The sequence below is a fragment of the Sminthopsis crassicaudata genome, chromosome 2 (genome assembly GCF_048593235.1).
Source record: "Sminthopsis crassicaudata isolate SCR6 chromosome 2, ASM4859323v1, whole genome shotgun sequence".
Lineage (NCBI taxonomy): Eukaryota > Metazoa > Chordata > Mammalia > Dasyuromorphia > Dasyuridae > Sminthopsis > Sminthopsis crassicaudata.
In genome coordinates, this window is record NC_133618.1 from 665067597 (window position 1) to 665091419 (window position 23823).

Genomic DNA, 23823 nt, shown 5'->3' on the forward strand with positions numbered 1-23823 from the left:
GATAGTTCTTGAAAGCTTAGCTAACATGGCAGCTGCCTTGCCCATCCCTCCCAGTGCAACAAGGACTTTCTTCCTCTGCTTTGAACTCAGAAATTGAAAGGTTTTCTGTTCTATTTGATCTTGGAGTTATTTAAATCTATCTCTTCTCCACTGGATTGTAAACTTCTTGAAGGAAAAAATCATTATCTTATTCTGATTAGAAAAAAAGGGAACTTGTTTAAAAAGGCTGACAAGGATACACATCAACCAACTCAAGTGTTTAAAAGACATTTTAAAAAAAAGCAAAAAAGCAAAAGCCGGTCACTGAGAATGAACACAAAAGAGTGGGAGGTTTTCTATAAGATACCAGGATATAAGAGATATTAGAAAGCCTGAAGCGCACAGAAGGAGCAGAGGCTTGTGGAGAATTCTAAGAACAACAAAAAGGGCTTTTTAAAGCAATGTTCTGAGATAGGAGAAGGATCAAAGCCGATAAAGGATCACTGCTTCAGATGGATGAAATAATAACATGATGGAGAAAAAGCCAGAGACTGCAGGGTAACAGACACAAAGCTGGAAGAAATAGCTACCCCATAGGATGAAGTCAAAACTTAGAAAGATTGTGACAGGTTCAAACTTTGGGGCAAATCAAGTAAGATGCAAGTGAAGAGTGAGGTCATTTGCTTGGATTTGTGAAAATCAGCTTTGTGAACATAAAATGCCCAAGGGGAGGCTCTATTTCAACTAATATGAAAAAGATCTGGGGGTATCAGTAGACTGCAGGCTCAAGTTGAGTCAGCAAGGTCCTACCTAATCCAAGAAAGCGAATGGAATCTTAAACTGCCCTGAAAGGCCCAGTATCCAGGCCCAGGAAGAGTTCAGTTCCATTTGTATTCTGTGCTGGTGCAACATGTTCTGTCTGGGGTGTCACATGTTACAAAGGATATTGATAATCTAGGAGAGCAAAAGGACAACTCTTAAAATCATGACCTGAAGGAATGACTCCAAGGAACCAGGAACATTTAGCATGAAGGGGGATATATACATAATAATTGGCTTCTGGGAGTTTGGGGGTAGGAAACAGCTGGCCTGCAGGCCTTATAAAACCCAGGAAATCATCTGCTAAGGCCACGAAGCTTGAGTTCTCTAAATTTTGCATGTCCTGGAAATGATGTTATAAATATACAAATGGCCCTTGGCAAAAAAAAACAAAACAAAACAAAACAAATAAACAACCAAAACAAAAATTTCCCCATCCTAGAAGTAGCTGAAAGTCTGTCACAAGAAAGGAGGATTATACTTGTTTACTAAAAGTAATGGAAACTGAATGAGGAAACTTAAGACTTGATAGAAACAGAAATATCTTTCTTTCTTTTTTCCTGGATGAGGCAATTGGGATAGTGACTTGCTCAGAACCACGCAGCTGGTAAATGTCAAAAACTGGGGTCCTCCTTCTTCCAGGTCATTGTACCACCTTGCTGCCAGGAGCAAAAATATCTTAACAATAAAAACCTTCCAAAAATGGAACTGGCTGCATCAGGAAGTAGCTACTTCTCCTTCAGTGAACATCTTTAAGTGATAATCGGCTGGCTATTTGTCAGGTAGATTGTGGCGGGGATTCTCATTCAAGTTCAGGCTGAACTAAATAGATCCTAAAGCCCCTTCTCAAGCTGCCATGCAGTTCTTTTGGAACCAGGGCAGAAAAGCACTGGCACTATCAACTCTATTATCTTGGACAAAGGCTTCAATAATAAAATCCTCTTCCCTGATTTCTGATGGCCCCATTTTCCTTCTCACTTTACATGGGGAGATTCTTTCTTCAAGATGCTGGGAACTGGAGCTATTGAAGAGGCTTTAAGAAAATACAACTTGGAGGGAAGGGTGGTATGGCAGCTGTTTCAAGCCTATAACTATTATGGGGAAAAGAAATCACTTTGTTGTTCTGAAACCCCCAAAGAACCGAACGGGAAGCAAAAGATGGAAGGTGCAAAGAAGTCGATTGGAACCTGAAGGAAGGAAAAACTTGTCAAAGATTGGAGTCACCCAAAGTTGAGACTGTCCTGGGCAAGAGAGGTTCCCCCCCCCCCCTTAGCAGAGATTTGCAAGTAAAGGCTGAATGTCCATTCCTCATTATGTTTGTTACAGAGAACACTCTTGTTCAGGTGGCAAGTTGGACTCAATGGTCTCCAAGGCCCCTTCCAACTCAGATTCTGGAATTCTATGATTATTAAATCTTCATTTGTTTGTTTTGAATAAAAGACTCATTACTAGTAGGGGGAGAGAAATCAGGTACCAGAATACCTGCCCGTCCTTAATTATGATGAGCCACGAGGCTCCACTAAGCTACACAATAGAACATGGAAATAAACTGGGACGGCTAAGCCACTCCTAGTCATCTCTGAAAAAAACTGCTCAATATGAAAATTGAAAACTTTTGCATGAATAAAAGAAATGCAGTTAGGATAAAAAGGGAAACTGTGAAATAGGAAAAATCAAGCATCTCTGACAAAAGCAGAACATTCAAGAGATACAAAAGCACAAATAGGCAACGGAAAACTGGCTGAAGGATTGATACAGTTCTCAATGGAGGATCACAAACTATTGACAATCATGAGAGTCTGCTGTGAAAAACTATCAAACAAAACAAGACATTGCTGAGATTTCATCTCCTAGCAAACAGATGAACAAAGTTGAAAAGATGGAAGTAGACAAATCCAAAGGGTCACTGGACAAAAGGCATGATAGTAATACTATTACTGTTGTTGGGGCAGGGAATTGGCAAGAGCAGTCTGGAAAGCAATCTGGATTTTTGCTGAATAAGTTACTAAAATGTCTATACCTTTGACTCAGAAATTCCACTAGTAGGCAAATATAATCCAAGGAGGTTAAAGATGTGTAAATAAAAAGGTAGAAGTTAAACTAACTACATCTTCACTGTAGCTTTTTTTTTTTTTTTTTTACTAACAAAGAACTGGAAAGAAAAGTCTTTACTTATCATTTGTATACTTATTTGCAGGAACATAATGAAATATCATGATGCAATGAGAAACAACAAATAGGAAGCATTCAAAGAAACTAAGGTTTAGCTGCTGTGATACAGAATGAAGGAAGAAGAATGAGGAAAGCAATAAATGTAGTAAACTATAACCATCTAAATGAAAAGAAGACTAAGGTGAAACTTAACTTTGTGTAATTTTAGTGGTCCTTGAGAAAAATGGAGAAAATACACCTCCCTCCTTCACAGTAAAGGTGGGAAGAGGATGGATGGATGTGAAATATTGTATGTAGGGTCAGACATAGGCCACAAGTTCCTTGTGATTGTTGATTGTTTTTCCTCTTACAAGAGAAGATAATATGAGTGATTAGGGGAACAAGATCTATAGATTTGTAAATGAACATATAAAATTAAAAAACATCAAGGAAAAAAAGGCAATAGAGGGGCCAAAAGTTATATTAATTTCTAGGGAAAAACCCCCAACAACAAATGGGCAGATTCTTCAAACTATGGGCCCAAAGAAGCTCTAACTGACAAAATTTTATAAGGTATTTAAGTAACCACTAGGAGAAGGAAGGGGTTATAAATGCAGTCTATGTGAATGTCAGTAAGGCATCTGAAAAATTCTCCCCCAAGAGCCTTGTATGTAACATGGAAGGATGGGAACTGGGCAGGATAGTACAGTAGAGGTTATAAATAGTCACCTAGCCAAATCATAAAAGTATTGTCAATGGGATAGAAATCAGCCTGGAGAGAGGCCTCCAGGGAAGTCAGCTCTATCTAGTTCAACATTTAGATCGCTGGCTTAGATGGAAAGAGATAAGATGCATCCCCAAAGCTGGGAGGGACAGCTAAAACCTAAGATGACAGAACTGAGAACCAGAAATAGCTCAACAGACTGGAACTATGTGAGCTGAATCTAATATTAAACTTTGTAGAGTTAAATGTAAAATCTTCCAGTTGGTTTAAAAAAAAAAAAAAAAAAAAAAAAAAAAAAAAAACAGCCTCAAATTGAACAGGCCCATGATGGCATTCACAGACCCAGACAATGAATTAGTCATGTGAAAAGGGCCTCCAAATGCTAGGGGATCATCTGGCCGCAGATCTGGAGCTGGGAGAGGTCTCACAGGTCATGGAATCCAAGCCAGCCCTCTCATTTGAGCACGGTTGTAAACTCAGTATCCCTCCAGCTGGCAGATCAGTCTACCAACCAAGCTCCTACACTGCATGACCGGAAAGATTAGGATCTCCACAAGGAGGAGGGCTGTACACTTACTACTATATGCCATCTTTGGAGTGCTGTGTTTAGGTTATGGACTACAACTTAGAAAACACACTAACCACCCAGAGCAAGGCAATCAGGATGGAGGTCCCGTGAATATCAACTGAAGAAAGGAGGGGTCATTTAGCCTGATGAAAGGCTAAAGTAAGCTTGGAAGGATGGAGTATTGATGTCTTGGAGGGATATAAACCAAGAAGTTACAGGTTACATCCAGCTTGCTGGGAAAAGCTTTTCAACAAGAGTTGTTCCAAACTAGAAAGGGCTGCCTCAAAAGGTCAGTGAGGTGGGCATCTCTAGGGGTATTTATGTGTAAATTAAAAGGTAGAAGTTAAACTAACTACATCTTCACTGTAGCCTTTTTTTTTTTTTTTTTTTTTTTGGTACTAATGAAGAATTGGAAAGAAAAGTATTTATTTATCCTTTGTATACTTATTTACATGAATATAATGAAATATCATGATGCGATCAGAAACAACAAATAGGAATCATTCAGAGAAACTAAGGTTTAGCTGACCTGATATAGAATGAAGGAAGAAAGCAGAATGAGGAAAGCAATAAACGTAGTAAAACTATAACTATATAAATGAAAAGACTAAGATGAAAGCTAACTTTGTGTTATCTGAGGTTCCTTCAAAAGTGGGATTGTGACAATGATTTGTACCTTCTTCGTTGTCAAACATGCTCTGGATAGGGATGGTAGTTTTTCCCCAACAAATGTACAATCCTAAAAATAGTTTCTTCTGCAATCCAAATAAAAAGCTGCCATCTGAACACATGACTTGTGCTCATGTGATCTCAAACTGGAGGCCAAAGATAAGATAGAATAAGCATTTGAGGCTGGGGTATTCACCTGAAAAACTCTCATTCCTATTCACCTCTCTCCACATTCTATGGTCACAGAAATCCAGCATTCAGCCGTGGGGAGGGAAGCCTTTCCACATCAGATTTCTGGAGTCTTTGGGGCATGTTCTGAATCACCTGCCCCAGATCTTGCATTTCAAAAAATCTTTATCAAAGTCAGCAGAAGCTACTGCGTTCATTTTTGCAGGGAGGGATGGTCCTTCTTGGATCTTATTTTTATTGGTAGCTAGTGATTAGGGAAAGAAGGGTAAAATCAGTCTGTTTACAATAATTATGTTTAAAATAAGTAAAATCAGACCCTAGTCCAATTGTTGCAGTATCATCCCCTATGCACCCATTTCACAGATAAGGAAGGGGGGAGGGGGGAGTTGACTCACTTGTTCAAGGACACAGAAGGAGATAAAAAGGAGCAGAGCTCTAGGTCTTAAAACTGAGGCTTCTGACGCAGAATCTGATGTTCTTTTCACCATAACCTTTCTTCTCTTTTCTAAAAACTCTCTATTGAATGTTCCAAGTTATACTTGGCAAACCATATTCTAAGACAGAACTCACTCAGTTATTTTATGGCAATTTAAAGAATGACTATATCTAATGATGCATTCTCAAGAAGGAAAAACATTTTAAAAGCCAAGTTATAAAATGGACCCTCTCGTTTCAAGAAGATTGGCAATTACAAGCTTCAACATACAGATTTTAGAATCTGGAAAAAAGCCAAATTCAATTTGGAAACAGCAGAAATAAAAATCAGTTATCTCCTTATGTAACTTCAGATAAGATAAACTATACCAATGGTTCCCTTCCACTTACCATCTTTTGGGGTAAGTCATCTAAACTTCTTGGGCCTCAGTTTCTTCATCTGTAAAATGAGAAAGTTGGACTGGAGGGGGATGGTTGGGGAGAGGGGAAGTTCTTTTCCAGCTTTGGGTCAAGGATTCTAAGGCCCAAGCTGTGGACCACAACCATTGCAAGGATTCCTCAAATCTAGACTTGCTTTTAAATAGCATTTGGAGCTTCATTTAAGCACCAACAAAAAATGTCAAATGGATATCATGAGGAAAGGAGAGGGTGACTTCTGAATATATATATTTAAATACTCTGGATTTTTGACATACTGCTTTTTCTTGGTTTTCAAGAAAAATCAGTCAATCCTGGAACTTCAGCATGTAATGTCAAGAGAGGGGTAACACCCATCGTCCTGGTTGGTCATTACCTTGATTAAGAAATCTTAAATAATATCTAACATAAATGTAGTGCTTTAAAATTGGCAAAACAAATCACAATAACTCATTTGATTCTTATACAACCTGGTGAGGTGGGAGCCCTTATTATCCATATTCAGGTAAGGGAGCTAAAATGACCGTGCTCAGGGCCCACAGAAGATATAGGTAAGCAGGTGGGGCAGAACTAGAACTCTAATATGCACTCAACACCACAATAACCCCTGTGCCACCTAATGGCCTTAAAATCTTTCAAAATGAGAATATTACTACACATGGTGCTCTCTGGGTTCTCCTCAGTTTGCTCTACTTATGTTCCCTAGTTTCTCTAAACACATTTCTTACCTCACAATAGTGTTCCATTGCAATAACAGTTACGACTTACATTGGATTTTAAGTGCTTTATAATATTATATTATCTAATATCTAATCTTATCCTCACAATTCTGGAAGGGAGTTATAAATATTATCCCCAATTTGCATGTGAGGCAGACAGGTTAGGTGTCTTGCCCAGGGTGACACCTGGTTGGATTCGAACTCAGTCTCACTGCTCTATCCACTGAGCTACCTAGTTGTTTCTACCCTTTGGTATCATCATTTGTTCAACCACTTTCAAATGAGAGGCATCCCTTTTTGGTTTCCCATTCTTAGCCACCAAAAAAATCTGCTGAAAATTGTTTTGTCCATTTGAGTTCTTTTTGCTTTCTCTGATCTTTTGGGGATTCAAAAAATCAATGATAAAAGTTAGTATAAAAGACATTAACACTGAAGTTATGAGAGACAGAGAACAACACAAAATCTATAAGTTAAATTCTTAAAAGAGTTTCACTTCCTACCTTAGTCCTCTTTAACTTATGACCCTATCTTTTTGGACAGGTCCATTCTCTGTTACAAAAGCCATCGCTGGAAACACAGAAGTGATGCTTTCTATTTTCCTCTTATTCACAAACTTCGTTAAGAAAAGTTGTACACAAAAATAAAAATAAAACTTCATTAAGAAAATTGTATATAAAAATGAAAACAAGAAAAAACTTCTTAAACATATCACTGCTACTCATGACAGAGAAACAACAGGGCCAGTTTCAATAGTTTGGTCAAATTATATATATTTATTTAAACTAGGTCACATTTCCAATTTTTTTTTTTTTTAAAGAAGAAAGCTATTATGGTTTGATCTTAAATGGCACAAGCCTAAAAGACCACATATATATGTTAACATCTAAATAGATTGTTCCTTATACAAGATATACCTGGGCATTTCACTAAGGAGAAGATTTAGAGTTCTGACAGACCAATTTGAGAAAGGTTAAGGGGGACAGGTAGCATGGCAGTGGAAATGACTAAGACAGAAGGAGGCAAAAACTAAGTCTTTGACACCTTATATCCCTTGGAGGTGAGAACAGAAAGAGAAAAGAGACAAGTTGGTAATTGGTTTAAAAAACACAAAATGTCGCTGTAATGTAAGACTATATATTGATACTTCATTACTCTATAGTCCTGCTATTTTACAAATACTGAAATATATCTAATTGTAAACTTAATTGTAACTTATTAACAGTAATGTTTCTTGGTTGCAAATGTATAACCTCTATCAGATTGCCTGCTGTCTTGGGAGGAGGCAAAGAAGAGAGGAAGAAAAATTTGGAATACAAAATCTTCCAAAAATGAATGTTGAGAGAAGTGAGTAGAACCACGAGAAGAACACTGTACACAGTAACATCAAGATTATGTGATGATCAACTGGAAAGGACTTGGCTCTTCTCAACAATGCGGTGATTCAAGACAATTCCAAAAGACTGGGGGTAGAAAATGTCATCCACATTCAAAATTCTGAACTATGGAGACTGAATGTGGGTCAAAGCATTGTATTTTCATCTTTGTTTGTTTGGTTTTTCTTTTTCATGGCTTTTCCCCTTTTGGTCTGATTTTTCTTGCATAATATGACAAATATGGAATAAGTTTAAAAGGACTGCACATGTTTAACCTATATCGGATTGCTTGCTGTCTTGGAAAGGGGAGAAATAAGGGAGAAAAACTTGAAACACAAAGTTTTACAAAAATGAATGATGTCTATAACATTTATGATTAATATAATGTTAATAAACCTAATTAAAGAACTAAACTAAAATATACCTAACTGGTTGTCCATAATTTTCAGGCAAAATCCCCCCCAAAGCTGCCATCTTTTCATATGAATCATTAGGAAAACCCTGCACATACAGCATCTCATAAATTTAATCATAAACATTGCTGATTACTGTGGTTCTAAGGACTTTCAATCAGGAGGAAGAGATCTGTTTTACTTTTACTTTTTCTAAATAAATCTCTTCTCCCAAGTGAACTTTACCAATTTAACAAAATGATCAGCAATCACGGACCACTAAGCTCTCACTCTGCCCCAGCCACCGTGCTAAATGATGGGGACACAAGGACAAAAAAAGCTGCGAAGTCTCGCCTTCTAATGGAGTGCGACAGGGGAGAGGCGTTACCATGTACATGGAGATATATATAAACCCAACAGGAATTACACGTGAACACTTAAAAGCATGTCACACAAAAAGGATCAACACTACTAATTTGACCATTATCCAAACCCTTTCTAAGGGTATTGAAAGAACTGTGGCCACAATTTTAAGACAGAGCGAGAAATGGTTAAGGAAAAAGCAGTATGGTGATGTTCAGTTTACAAGGGCTGACAGGAAATCAAAAAGAAACAAAACAGTCTATTTTAGAGGTTTAGCATTTAAAGCCTTAACATTTCCAAGGCTCTCTGTATCAACCCCACATCATAAAAATACTAGAGAGAGGGCCCAGGTCAAATTTGAAACTGCACACACAGCATTATTTACAAGAGTCACACAATATGCCTAGTGTTCTACATTAAACCAATCTACACATTGTCTCTGCCCCTGAGGAACTTAAAATCTAAAACTAGACAAGGTAAACTAATACAAAGCCGGTAATCGAATAAATGGGAACTGAGGAGGCATGAGATCAAAGAAAAAGCCAAGCTCCCAGAAGACTGGCAACAGTTTAAAGGTGGTTGTGGAGGTTCATATTACTTTTATTTTCTTAGCATGTTACAAAATTGTCTCACTCAACTATCATTCCCCTTCAGTCGCTCAGATATGATGGTATTCAACAAATATCGATTCCAAATTGTACAAATTAACCAAAAAAAGAAAGAAAGAAAATCATTAAGTGGATTAAATAATAAATAAGTTTATTATTTCGTAGCTTCAAGATTTCTTTGACTGCTTAAATCTCCATATTCCGTGCAATGTAAAGGCCTAGTGTCCAGTCAATAGGGATGTTTGGAGTACTCATTTAACTGCAACTCAAAAACGCCCACTATTGACTCATTTCAAAAACCATCAGCAGACCAACAGGCAGCTAGCTGTAGCCACAGCTCTCCTCACAGCCTCCCACTCCTACAACAAGGGAACAATTCTTACTGGATTTCCTTGCTGGGTGTTTCCACTACAGGGACATATGAGCTATGGTTGGCTTGCTCATACATAAACATTTCTTGTACTTTCAGTTCAGACTCTGATCCACTTATATGCAGCGGACAGTAGCTATTTCAAGATTTTTAAAAAGTCAAAAAAAAAAAGAAAAAAAAAAGCTGGCAGAAATGCTTCAAATATAGAACTTCCTTAATAGTAGTCATGGCAGAATTTCTACAAATCAAACAGCTGCCTGGCCTCTTCTCCAAACACAAAATATTGGAGTTTTCCCACTAATTTCACTGTCGTGATCAAAGTAAAAGTTGGCAGACCTGGAATACTACCAGGTAAGTGCTCCTCAGAGAAAAAAGGCCCTTATCAAAATTGTCTTTCCCTGGATGGAGTATGTAGCCATTTTAACCAGGGCAGTGTCTAAAAAGTACAGACAAGTGCTACGTTGAAGGAAGAAGGAAAAGTCAGCAATGGTGGGTGCTGCTCCTGCCAGAGCCATAACTAATTTTTTGGTTTGTTTTTTTTCCTGCTGTTCTTTTGTTGTGTCTCACTCTTCTCAACCTCATTTAAAGCTTTCTTAGCCAAGATACTAATGTGTTTTGCCATTTCCTTCGCCAGCTCATTTTACAGATGAGGAAATTGAGGCAAAGAGGGTTAAATGACTCACCCAGGTACAAAGCGTCTGAGGCCATATTTGAATTCAGGTCTTCCTTTTTTCAGATTTAATGCAACTATGAAAAAAGGAGAAATTTCATAGGAGGAGGGGAAGGGGGAGTAAAGAACAGAGGAAAAGACAGAATCCCCTGAGCCATGGCTGTGGTTGGTAAGGATAATCTGGTAACTTCCTATATGAACTTATTACTCTTTTAAAGAGAGAATGCATAGCAACATGATTAATGTGGAAATGTTTAACATAACAGTATATGTTTCATTTGTATCAGACTGGGGAGGAAGGAGAAGAAGGGAGGTAGAAAAAGTAAAAATACTATTAAAGGCAAAAAGTTTTTAAAAACTAGTACATGTAATGGAAGAGCCAAACCAGCTCAGGGAGACCTGAACTCAAGGCCTGCTTCTGCACATGCTGGAGGTGGGGTCCTGGAGAACCACCAGGGACCTTTCAGACTCAAATTTGCACAATAGCTGCTGGTCTGTAATAAGAATCTCCTCCTTACTGCTCCAAGTCCTCTGGACCATTATGGTTCCTGTTTATGTCCCGCCAAAGATTCTGTTTTTAATAAGAGGAAGAGGATCCATATGCACAAAAATATTTATAGCAGCTCTTTTCAGAGTAGCCAAAAACTGGGAACTGCCCACGGATTGGAGAAGAGCTCACCGAATTACGGGCTTGTGAGTGTAATAGAATATTATTGCACCACAAGAAGTGATGAAATGGCCAGTTTCAGAGGAAACCAAGAACACGTCAAGGAACTAACTGGTGCAGGGAGAAGTGAGCAGAACCAGGGAAATCTCTACAATGACGACATCAGAGACCAGAATCTCCTCCTCCTGGCAGGACAGCGACGGCCTTCAAAGGCCAACTGAGGCATCCATTTTGGCCCAGGTCGGGTCAAGAACTGAACTATGCAAGGGTTTTCTTTTTTTTTATTATTATTATTCAACTGGGGAGGGGAGAATATAATCATTTGTAGGAAAAAAAAAAAAAAACAACCTGGAAAATTTAAAAAGTGGAGAGCAAGTGATGACCTTAAAGGGTGATCAAGCAGAGGGCAGGAAGACTTGTCTGAAACACATCCCCTTTGCTCACCCCCCCACTCTAGTGCAAGCTTACCAGTTTCCCTTTTCTGCCCTGTACATTCACAAAACAATTACAGCAGACACCCAAGACGGCAGCAGCAACAGCAAAGAAGCTCTTTGGAAAATCTCTCCGCCTCCATCACTGTCCTGTGCACGCACACCTGAACACCCACACACAGCTCCATCCTCCACACCATTTGTGGCTGCAGAAAAGTGCCCCTTGAAGTGTGGCCTTGAGGTTCCAGGGTGGTGAGAAGGAGTCCCACCTACGAACCTCTCCATTTGGGGAAGGAAAGAATGAATCACCCAGGAAGATCAGGTATGGTGGGTTGCTATTATCTGCATTGTAGATTTTATTATGTTCTTTCCCTCCTCTTCCAAATTTCCCAATTTCTATCTATTCTAGTCACTCAGGCTCCTACCCTAAGTCAACCCTACTCCACATACTGAAGCAGATGCCGAGCAGGGCTGTCTGTCTTCCCAACCTTCTCTCACATGCTGTGCCCCTTTCTTTTCACTCCAAGTCCTATCCTAAAAGTCAGGTTCTCAGAACCTTTTGTCTGAAATTGTTCTGCTTAGGCTACATGACCCATCAGCTTGGGTCTAACTACATCTCTTCCTCCTTGATAGATTTCAACAGGTCTTTTTACCTTTCACACCAAATATAAACTCCAAGCTGTTCCCAACTGGTCTCTGACCTGCCTTTCTCAGCTAATGAGACAGTTCAGTCAATCTGGCTTCCTTCTTTCTCAAAGTCATATAAAAAAACCAAAATATCCTGTTATCAGCAGGAAATTAAAGAATGAGTCAATCCACCAGGCAGAGGTAAAGAAAAAGCACACGTATGTTGAAAATTTTCTGTTGCAGTGAAATCAGAGGCAATTCACTCTTTCAGTTTGTTTAGCATCTTGTATATGGAGTTACACACCCAAAAAGCCATTACATTCACTGACTGGGCAATGTAGTCACTTTTAAAAAAATCAAATTAATAAATTAATTATTAACAATTATTTACAAGATTAGTCTATATGCCAGGGCATATGCAGTTAAAAAAAAAAAAAAAGTATATTCAACAATACTGCCTAACAATAAAAAAATGTTTTTTGTATCACTAAAAAAATAAAATGTTTTCCAACTTTTGTTTTTCATTTTTGTCATTCTTATGTTTTACAACACATTAATATGCATTATTTTTTTAAATTTAATATTTAAAATTTAAAGTATATATATAGAGAGAGAAAATCATCTCACTCAATGTTGACTCAGTGACTTTTTAAAATTCATCTTGTAATTTGTTGCAGGTGAGGTGGAGGCTCAGTGTCATGTTACACATTCCCAATGTAAATCGAAAAAGAGGAAGAGGGGAAAATCTAGCCAGACTGATCAATGTATCAAAAAACCCTGATATTATAAGCAATATTTCAATTACTTCCCCTTGTAAAGGACTAGTATTGACTAGTTTTTTTTTTCTTCTTTAAATATAGCTTTTTATTTTTCCAAATATATGCAAAGTTTTCAAATTCATATTTGCAAAACCTCGTGTTCCAAATTTTTCTCCCTCCCTCTTACTCCCCTAGACAGCAAGCATTCTAATATAGATTAACATGTGCAAGTATTGACTATTTTTAAAAGAATTTTTTATTGATAACACTTGTTTTTACTTCACCTAAAGTTATGCTTTCCAAAAAAATCATCTCACTCAATGTTGACTCAGTGATCTTTTTTTAATTCATCTTGTAATTTGTTGCAGGTGAGGTGGAGGCTCAGAGTTATGTTAATTTTTGTGTACACATTCCCAATGTATTCATAAATAATATAATTGTACTTAAAGTCTATTACAAGGGGTGGCTCTTTGGGAGAAGAAATAAATAGGATAAAAATGGAAATCCAGATGAACATATAAACAAAAGATATCAATAAAAATCTATTAAAAGAGGTCAAAATTGAAGACGTTGTCCGAATAGATAGTTTGATTAATAACAAACTGGCCAGGCCTTCTCGGAAATAATAATCTAGACCTAAGTGAAAAAAGTTCCAACTAAACTTTCCATATCCTTTGACACTAATTCTACTACTTATGTCCCAAGTGAGTTAGTGAGAGGCGATCTTCTATTTCCAACAAAATATTCATGACTGTTGAATTTAAATGACTGGGGCAGCTAGGTGGTGCAGTGGATAGAGCACTAGCCCTGAATTCTGGAGGACCGGAGTTCAAATCTGGTCTCAGACACTTAACACTGCCTAGCTGTGTGACCCTGGGCAAGTCACTTAACTCTAGGCTCAGGGGGAAAAAAAAAAGACAATTTAAATGACCAATCTCCACTGCAGGAGCTCAATGAGGACATATACCTCTCAGAAGAGATGGACTTGAAGGGCAGCTAGGTGGCGCAGTGGATAGAACACCAGTCTTGAATTCAGGAGGACCCGAGCTCAAATCTGGTCTCAGACACTTAACACTGCCTAGCTGTGTGACCTTGTCACTTAACCCCAGCCTCAAAAAAAAAAAGAAGAAGAAGAAGAAGAGATGGACTAGAGATCATCCCTATGAGGTGCATGCTATCACTATAGATCTATATCTATTACTTCTGCTTCATATCAAGAGAAAATTCTGTTGAGGATGGAAGCATAGGAAAGCAACAGCCACTTTGCTACTGTTCTTTTGTTGTGTCTGACTCTTCTCAACCTCATTTAAGGCTTTCTTAGCCAAGATACTAATGTGTTTTGTCATTTCCTTCGCCAGCTCATTTTACAGATGAGGAAACTGAGGCACGGAGGGTTAAATGATTCACTCAAGTACAAAATGTTTGAGGCCATATTTGATAACACTTATGTCAGACTTTCCAAAAAAATCATCTCACTCAATGTTGCTTTCTAAAGAAAATAGCCTTCTAAAGCTATTTTCCACTGCTACAATAACCTGCCTCCAACCACACTACAATCCACTTCAAGAATTCCTACCAAATGTTTTCATTTCTACCTAAAGTTTCTCCTAAAGTTGACAAAGCTCTAAATCTGGAGATAGGAGAGTAGGCAAAGGCCACCGAACACTTCCATTTTTAGTGGAAAACAATAAACAATGACACTTTGTATCAACAGATGCATCGCCATGGCTAGAACTGGATGAGAATGTATCACGTTGTGTTTACTCATCCAGCTTTCAAAATAACAAAGTAAAAATCATGAGCTTTTGTAACACTGTCCACAGCCAAGTTCCCAGAGAACTCTGGAGAACCTACAAGACAGGATTCTCAAGACACTGTGGTGCTGGTGGTTGAGCCTAAATTATTTCCAGAAAATAACCCCAACCTAGAATGATTCATGAAGGTTTTCAGGAACACAAGTTTCTGAAGTGTGCAAACATCACAGAAGAGAACACCTTAAAAAAACAAAAATTCCTTATCACAGTGCAAATAGGTTAAATCTAGGTCAGCATTTCAATTCTGGAAGCAAGCTCTGGCCACCAGAACTATCTTAGCACCTTCCCGCCCAATTCTGCAGCACGCCACTGACTAAACTCTAGGGAACTACATTTCAAGGCAGCCCTACCTAGAAAAAACAAGCAGATTCTTTTTCCTGCTGGGGGTTGCTTAGAAGGACACTCTCCACCCCCTTTTCCTTCCCACCAAACTGCCTTCCACTAAGCGGTGGGGCCTTTGGCCATAAATAGCTGGGCAGGCTACAAGTTTCAGCTGGCTTCTAGAATGAAAACTGATTAGGGGATAAGATCAGAAGTGAAGAAATAGTTCGAGGGGTGGAGGGGGAAGAGTCAACCAGGAGATAGCCAATGGGATGAGAAGGCAGCCATTCTGGGCTAAGTTAGAAAAAGCCAATTCGAGCATCACCAAAGTCAAAGAGGTAACCCCAAGTTTTCCAGGGTCCTCTAGAGCCAAAGGCAATCCAGTACTGATCCTGACCCCCGCCTTCCTCAGTTCATTCTTCTTTTTTTTTTTTTCCTGAGGCTGGGGTTAAGTGACTTGCCCAGGGTCACACAGCTAGGAAGTGTTAAGTGTCTGAGACTCGGGTCCTCCTGAATTCAAGGCTGGTGCTCTATCCACTGTGCCAGCTAGGCTGCCCCCTCCTCAGGCCATTCTTAGACCTCCAGGAGGACTCATTGACAGACTTTCAATCAATGAAGGCTGGGAGAAGCCAAGGCAAACCTCAGGGTGGTAAAATAGCAGGCCCTCAGTCTGATGCAATGCAAGTGCTATTCCTCCCATACATATTTAATTGGCAAATTTAGTATGCAAAAGTACACAAGCTCTAGGAGACAACACAGGAGGCAGTTCATGACCTTTGGAGGAAGCTGATGGCTTAGTTACCCAGCCCTCCTTCAAGATGTCAGAACCTGGAAGGAGAGCAGAAGATCCCAGAGGGCAGGGGCAGTTTTGTCTGATGAACTAAACTGATACTTTCTGTTATTCTCAACAGAACACTCACTTTAGTCAGAGAAGGCTGACTGGAGGCAGCCTTGCATACCTCCAGGCCTGGTTTTAGGATTTCTTTTTTAAGCAAAAGTCTTATTTAGGTATATGCTATTAATAACCCCCAACAAACAAGAACTGAAGAGCCCTGCCTCTGAATATATTCGTTTCCCTCACACCATTATACTTTTAAAGGAGGGAGAAAAAAAAAGCAAAAGGTGAGAAGAAAAGAAAAAAATCAGACTTGTTAAAAAGATCTGACTCCACAAAGGGATCCGTAGGAAATTCTTAGAGAAACGAGGTGTTTTGGTTTTTTTTTTTCCTCACACTGTGTTAGATTTTTAAGTTTTACCCTGCCCCCTCTCTAGAAGGAATCTGGGATTTTTTTTTTCCCCAAGATGAAAATTTTCCCAATTACAGATGTATTTCTTAAATACCTGCTGGACTGATACAAGTGCCCATTGTTCAAAGCTACTGCTGTTTGGGATGCAGATTCATTTTCATAAATTGGACTTGAAAAGTAACTGCCTTGGCAGGGATGGACCAAGCTCTTTGAAAAACCTGTGTCCCTTTTTTTAGGGAATACAATATTTTTAAAGCAACACAGAGCTCTATTATTTATTAAAATTAGGTTCAATATTTTATAAAAAGATTCAACCATCTTATAAAAAGGTTTTTTTTCTCTATCTCTTTCACTAAAAAGGCTTTTTTTCAACAGAACTTTCTATTGGGACCAATAAGTGTTTAGGTATATAAATAAGGATTCTGGGAAAATGGCACTGGGCTCATAGTTACAAAGCCCATGCTTGGTGGCTGGCTCTCTGTGCCTCAGTGGCTTCCTTTCTACTCCCTTACCCCACAACATGGTCCTGAGGAAAGTGCTTTGTAAACACGGGGCAAGCACTGTTAGGACCCAGATCCAGCTGCTCATCTATGAATTATGAGCCAATTTTCAAGTTCCATAGGTGGATCTCCCTTTCTGGAGAGGATTTTTGAGATTATTTCTAAAGTTGTCACATACATTACTTCATGAGGAGCAAAGGAGGCTCGAAGGCCCGGGATCAATCACACACATTCCTTCTGCATTAACATAAACTGTCACGTTAAATATTGACTCTCAAGTCAGCTCATGTACAAGCCAATCTTTAGGGCTCCTTATGGGAACATCGAGGCACTGGGGAATAATTACCAGGGTTGCCATATTTGCACAACAAGCCTCATCTCACTCTTCAACAGAGGAACCAGAAAACCAAGAGGTCTGTTCCTGATTTCACATCATGCAAGTGGGCTAATCATTAGCTCAAATTCTTTATAAGGAATTTAAAAAGTAGTGCCGGCCAGAACAATACAATGGACAGAACTGAAGGTAGGCCAGCTCCGGAGGGCCCCTGGCTTTAAAGAGATAACAGAAGGTCAAACTATTTTAGATCTCCCCCCTTTAACCTAAGAAAATCTATGACTCTGGGATAGCCCTTTCTAGGAGGAATAGGAAAGTAACATAGCACGCCAAAACTAAATTAAGTCCCCTAGCATCAAGAGAAAACAAGTGGTGAGTGCCTTGCACACCTTAAAGCACTAAAGAAAAGTGAACTGCCAGTTGGAGTAATAATAGTAACAACAACAGTAATTATAGGCCTGTAGAATGTCTTACGTCGATTATCTTATTTTATCCCCACAACTCAGGGTGGTAAGTGCTATTATTATCCCCATTTTATAGATGAGGAAACTGAGGCAAATAGAGGTTAAGTGACTCACAGTATATGGCATGAAAGTATAGAAAAACAAAAAATTAAGTATCTGTGTTATGTCTGCTTGGGTATATGGCAAAGGACCAGTCCACAACTCTACCAGAAAACAGTGTATATGGCAAAGGACCAGTCCACAACTCTACCAGAAAACAGTTCCGAGTTGGAGCCAAAAAGTTCTAAAGGCAAATAGAGCCTCAAACATGTAATAACTGGGGGACCCTAGTCAAGTCATTTAACACTCTTAGACTTAAAAAGAAAAAATAGAAAATACTCTTATCTCAGCACAGCATTTCAGCATAAGAAAGCCCTGGATTCAAATGCCATTTCCTGCTTGCAACTCATAAGCAAATCACTTAAACTGAGATTCCATTTCCTTATTTGCAAAATGAGGATAAAAGGGCACAATGGATAGAATGAATGCTAGGCTTGGAATCAAGGACTCCTCTTGCAGAGTTCAAACTTTGAGGCTCTACCACTTAGTAGCTGAGTGACCTTGAACAAATCACTTAACCCTGTTTTCCTCATCTGTAAAATGAGCTGGAGAAGGAAACGTCCAACCTTAAGTATCTTTTTCAGAAAACCCAAATGAGGTCATGAAGAATTAGACAGGACAGGACTGAAGAACAACTCAAAAACATTTTAAATGTTATATAAACAGATACAAATAGAATTAATCCGAGTTCAGTATTGAGTGCAAAAGGTTTCTCTGGGTGCAAGAAACTCCCAAATTAAGCAATTCAATAGCAGCTCCTCATTTTCAGAACAGAGTCCAAGATATTGTGGTCATTCACATACTGAAAACACACACACCATATGAAAAATCCTCACTCAAAGGAAGAAAATGAAAATTTGAGATTTACTTTGAAAATATATTACATTTGGTTCAAGAATGTTAGTGATTGCACCATCACTGCTAAGACATGAGAAAAATAAAGACTGGAACATTATCATCAGTCCCATCACTACAGAAAACGGAAGATATGGCTTTATTTATTAAATAGAGTTCATGACCTTTAAACAGCCAAAGAAAATTAGTTCTTCTGTCTTCTCTAGCAATGGACAGTAACTGAAGACAAAAGACACTTATTTTCCCAGCAAGCAAGGTGGATCAGTAGGAAAGAGTGGGAAATACTACTTGATTTTTTCCTGTCCTCATCTTCAAGAGACAACAGAAGGGTTTCTCTCTCCCTCTCCTTCCCTTCTTTTTCCCCTCCCCTCACTCCTCCTTCCTCCAACTTTAAAGCAGTTGCAGAAGCACACCTGGCTAGCTGGTGGGAGGTGTTAGGTAGGAGGCTGCAAAGGTGATGATTTCAGTCCAAGTAGCAGAATACAAGATACCAGCAGGGCTGCCATGCCAGAGAAAAGGAGGCCAGTCATGTGGTGAGGTCAACAGATGCACACTGCTATCAGGGAAATATGACATGACGCAGAGGAAGGACTCCAGTGCTGGGGTGTATCCTTTAGGAAGGATTTACAGATCACAGAAAGACTCACACAGGCAGGAAAGACAGATGGGAGAGGTGGGGCAAACAGCAACCCCATTTTAAGGAAGAGGAACCTGAAGCTCCTTCCCACCCTAGTAAATGTCTTGAGGCAGATTCAGCCAGACCCACAGTTTCCAAGACAGAAGTCCTTCCTGGCGCCTCTGCCAATGAGAACGCTCGAATTGTGTTGCAAATGTCGAAGTAGTTTGCGCTTCGGGTAAAGAACCACGGCCCGTACAGCAGGCCACACACACAGGCAGAGGACTGAAAGGAGTCCTAGGGTCTTAAAGACAATCCAGTCCTATCCCCTTTTCTATTACTGAAAGGACCCCTAAATAGCTTCACCGAGTAAGTAAGCAAACAAGAAGGCAAGGAAGACTCCGATATTTAGAGCTGGAAGAGATGGGGATTCGGGGGTCCGGGGCTTCTTAACGGCAGGCTGGTGGAGCTCAGACCCTTCTCAGAATCATGCGTTTAAGTAACTAAAGAGAATGATCAATTTCACTTAGAAGGTTAGGGGGGAAAAGATGAATTGTTTTCCCGTGAAATTCACAAGCCCCTGAAATCTACTCCCAGTGTGTCAATGGACCCTAGGTTAAGCTACGGAGGAGAGAGCTACATACCTAGTGGAGAACTTTGTGCCAAACCATCTAGCCAAGAGGGCAAAAGATCCCGGGACCGAGGACGGGAAGGGGCTTTACAGGTCTCTGGGGATTCTCCCAAACCTTTCTTTAACCACTGCAGGAAATCGTTTGGCCAAATGACTTGCCCAAGGTCACACAGATAAACAAATCAAATCCCAGCCCGCCCGGCGAGCCGGTCCGCTCTCAAAAGATCGTGCTCGGAGTCCTTGGGCTCCAAGAGGGCGCACGACGCCGCCTCCTTGACCGGGCCACCTCTGGTGTGGGGGGCTCCGTAAAGCAGAGGCCCAAACTTTGCAGCAAAGTTCTCAGGCCAGCCAGGAGGAACTAGCCTGCTCAGCCTGCGTGTCTCCCTCCCCCTTCCCCTTCAGTTACCCTCCCCCGTGCCTCAGGGTCAAAACGGGATGGGCTGATCAGGCTGCAGCCGGCGAGGTGACCCCAAGGCGGTGGGGGAAGGGGGATGAGGGGGAGGAAGGAGGAGGAGGGGAGGACACCTAAAGAGCACGGGCAGGAGGGAGGTGGGGGAACGGGCTCCCCGAGGCCTCCCGACCCCAGAAAAGGGGCTCCTTCCCTGCCCACGAGGAGCCCGGGCGCCGCGAAGAAAGGAATCCGGCGAGCCCGCGACACCGGAGGCCTGCGCTCTCCACCATGCCCCCCCTCCCCGGCCCGGACATCGGGGAGAGCAGCCAGATTTTAAGCCCCACCCTGTGGGATCGGGAGGTCTAATCATTAATTCAAACCCAGCCCGGAGGAGGGAAGAGATAAACAACAATAAAAGCTCTCCCTAAACAGCCGGAGCCCCGCTCGGGCTCTTTGCGGGCGCATCTCCGGCGCCGGGAGGGGTCCCCTCTCCGTCCCACCTCCCAGGGATGCCCGGCTCTCGGGAGCCGCGGCCCTGGGGGGGTGGGGGGGAAACACTCACCTTCTGGATCCGCTTCAGCGCCATGGGTCCGGGGGGCGTTGGGCTCCTCCTGCCTCAGGCGGCCGCTGGGCTGCGGGGCTAGGGCAGCGTGCGTGTGCAAGCGCCGAGCGTGAGTATGAGGCGCGCGCGCACACCCCCCCGCGAGCGGCCGTTCGTTCGTTCTCCTCCCGACGGACACGGACTCCCCCGCGGCTCCGGGCGAGCCCTGCGTGCCTGCGTGTGCGAGCAAAGAAGCGAGCGTGCGTGCGTCCTGCGTGCGTGTGAGCGAGCGGGCGGCCCGGGGAGGGATGGGGAGCGAGCGAGCGAGAGCCGAGTGTGCGACGGGCGGGTGGGGGCTCTTTTGTTTCCGCTTCTGGGAAGGAGCCTGCGCCCTCCTGCCCTCGCCCCGCCCCCCGGGAGCCCCGCCCCGTGACGCCGCGGCGCCGTCTGGGGGTTGTAGTCCAACCCCTCCGCCACCCACCCAGCCGGAGCACCCCCACCGCTAGCAGGCCCCGCACGCTCAGAACCAGAGTCACCCAAGCAAATCGACTTAGCGCTGCGAGGGATCTTAGAGGCCCTCTAGTCCCACCCTTCCATTTTACAGATGTGGAAACTGAGGTTCAGAGAGCGAAAGGGCTTCTCCAAGGCCAGGCGAGGTAGTAATTGGCAGGGCTGGGATTCCCCCGGGTCCTCTGACTCCCTTGGCCCGGATGGGTGTGGATAGTGCCTCGGGGGCGCAGATCCACCTGCCCGTTCGTGCCCGTGTGGGCAGCTGGGGCTCCAAAGAGTCATCAAACCCTCGGCCCAGTCCTCATCCGAATGGGAGGAAACCATGCTTACGCCGAGGAGATACAAAGTTTAAACACACGTGCAGACTCGTACCCCGTGGATCCGAAAGAGATACAAAGTATTCCAAGTTGGGTCACGCTCGGGAAAGCGTAGACGTTGTCAGCCGGGCCGATGCCTTGACCCACTGGGGGTTTCTTCGGCCAAGAGGGTGGACTGGTTTGCCATTTCTTCTCCAGTTCATTTTACAGATGAGGAAACCGAGGCAACCAAAGCTGTGACTTGTTCAGGGTCATATTTCCCCTCCCCCCAAAGCGTCGAATAGATTGTATTTAACTTATACTTTAACATATTTAACATGTATTGGTCAACCTGCCATCTGGGGGAGGGGGTGGGGAGGAGGGGAAAAGTTGGAACAAAAGGTGTGTCAATTGTCAATGCTGAAAAATTACCCATGCATATATATGGTAAATAAAAAGCTATAATTAAAAAAAAAAAAAAAAAGTGTCCAAGGCGGGATTAGAACTCAAGGACATAAATCTGCCAGACTTCGACCCCGCAGTGGGTCGGCTGTGGCGCGCTCAATAAGCACAGCACAACCCTTTAGATGTGACTTGGCTACTTCGTATCCCTGCGCTGACACCTCCCTGTCCCCAGCGCTGCCGTCACTCAGTGAGGATCTCCTACCCTGTTTTATTCTAACCTTGGGAGCCGGTTTTTCACCACTAACGACTTGTCTCCCTCCCTCCCTTTCAGAAATACTGAGAAAAAGGAGATCGCAGTCATCAACCTTGGCCAACCTTGAGGCTGCCGATGAATAGCAGCGTTTCTCTGACACTTTAAGGTTTTACATAATTATCTCAGTTCATCTTCCCGACAACCCTGGGAGGGAGATTCTATTTTTATCTCCATTTTATAGATGATGAAACTGAGGCTGAGTTTGTCCCCGGGTTAAGTAAATATCTGAGGGAGAACCTGAATTTGTCTTCCATACCAAGCTTCAAGTCCTGCTCTTTCTCATGTAGGCCGCCTCGCTGCCCTAAGAGAGAGACTGGGAAAGAGCTGAGAGACAGAGAGATAGAGAAGACACAGAGACAGAGGTAGAAAGAGACAGAGATACACAGAGGCAAGATACAGAGATTGACACAGAGACAGAAAGACACACAGAGACAGACAGTGATAGAGAAAAAAGATGGAGAGAAAGAGAGAAGAAAGGAGGAAGAGAGAAGGGGCGAGGGAGGAAAGACAGGGAAAGACAGACAAACAGACAGAGAGAGAAAATGATTAGATCTGTGATTTCATTGTTATAAGGAGTTCCCAGGTAAGGAAACTCCCAGGTTCAGGTTGGCACTTTCCCAGCACTTTTAATCTTAGAGAACCACCTAGAGCAATGGTCTCCAACTCAGAAACAGAAGCCATTAATCTGTCCAGAAGGGTTCCTGTAGCCCACATATAACTCGGTTTTAAAATCTAATGTTAGCTGTGTTTTATTTATTTTATTAAATATATCCCACTCACATTTTAATCTGGTTCAGGCTGTATTCCGGAGTGTGGTGGGCAATATGGGCCCCGAGGATGATATGCTTGGTACTTCTGGCCTAGCACAGTGGGAAGTTAAGGGACTTTTCTAAGGTCACTCATTCAGAGGCAAGTTTTGAAGCATGTGGTTAGCAACATCTGGCTGCCTCTTAATCAATCTACCCAGCAGAATATTTGAAGGAAGTTATTACGGAGAATCCCTAAGGATCATGGAACTTTGTAGAATGTAATTCTGGTTAGAAGCATGGAACCAGGTTAGGGTTATTAGGTCCTTAATAAATGCTTATTGACTGGCTGGCTCCAAGCTGGACAAGAATCCCTTGTTCATCACCTTGAGCAGACTGAATGAGCCTCAAGGCCCGGGAATCTTAAAACCTTTGAGATGGAGAATTCGTAGAATTGAAGAGAGCTGAGGAAGGCTTTGGAGATGGTTCCATTCTAGAGGATGGATGACTCAGAGGTTCCCAAGCCGGAAGTGATGTGCCTCAAGTCACAGCAGTTAGTAAGTGTCAGATGACATTCCAAGGCCAGTCCTCTGATTCCTGTCATTAGAAGCTCCAGGCTACCTTAGTCATCTGGACTCTTGAACTCTCTTTAATGTGCCCAGAAATGGCCGTATATCTTCTAAACATTAATACAATTCAAACCCACACAATGAAATATCCTACAATATATCCACATCCAACAAATGAAATACCCTACAATATATCCACATCCAACATTTTAAGTCCCTACTACTATGTGCTAGCAGCTAGA

The 23823-nt window shown here is 41.6% G+C and overlaps 1 protein-coding gene across 2 annotated transcripts in view; it reads right to left on the reverse strand.

Annotated features, from left to right (window-relative positions):
* The window catches only part of UBE2D1 (ubiquitin conjugating enzyme E2 D1), a 36525-nt gene extending 15408 nt beyond the window's left edge, over nt 1-21117 (reverse strand). The window contains exon 1 of one of the 2 annotated variants that reach the window (XM_074297062.1): nt 20764-21117. In XM_074297062.1, the coding sequence (XP_074153163.1) occupies nt 20764-20787 (24 nt within the window). In that variant the 5' untranslated portion in view covers nt 20788-21117. Of the gene's footprint in view, nt 1-5924; nt 5969-20763 lie in introns of those variants that run through there. The other variant, XM_074297064.1, reaches the window with a different exon arrangement.
* Nucleotides 21118-23823: the final 2706 nt, after the last annotated feature.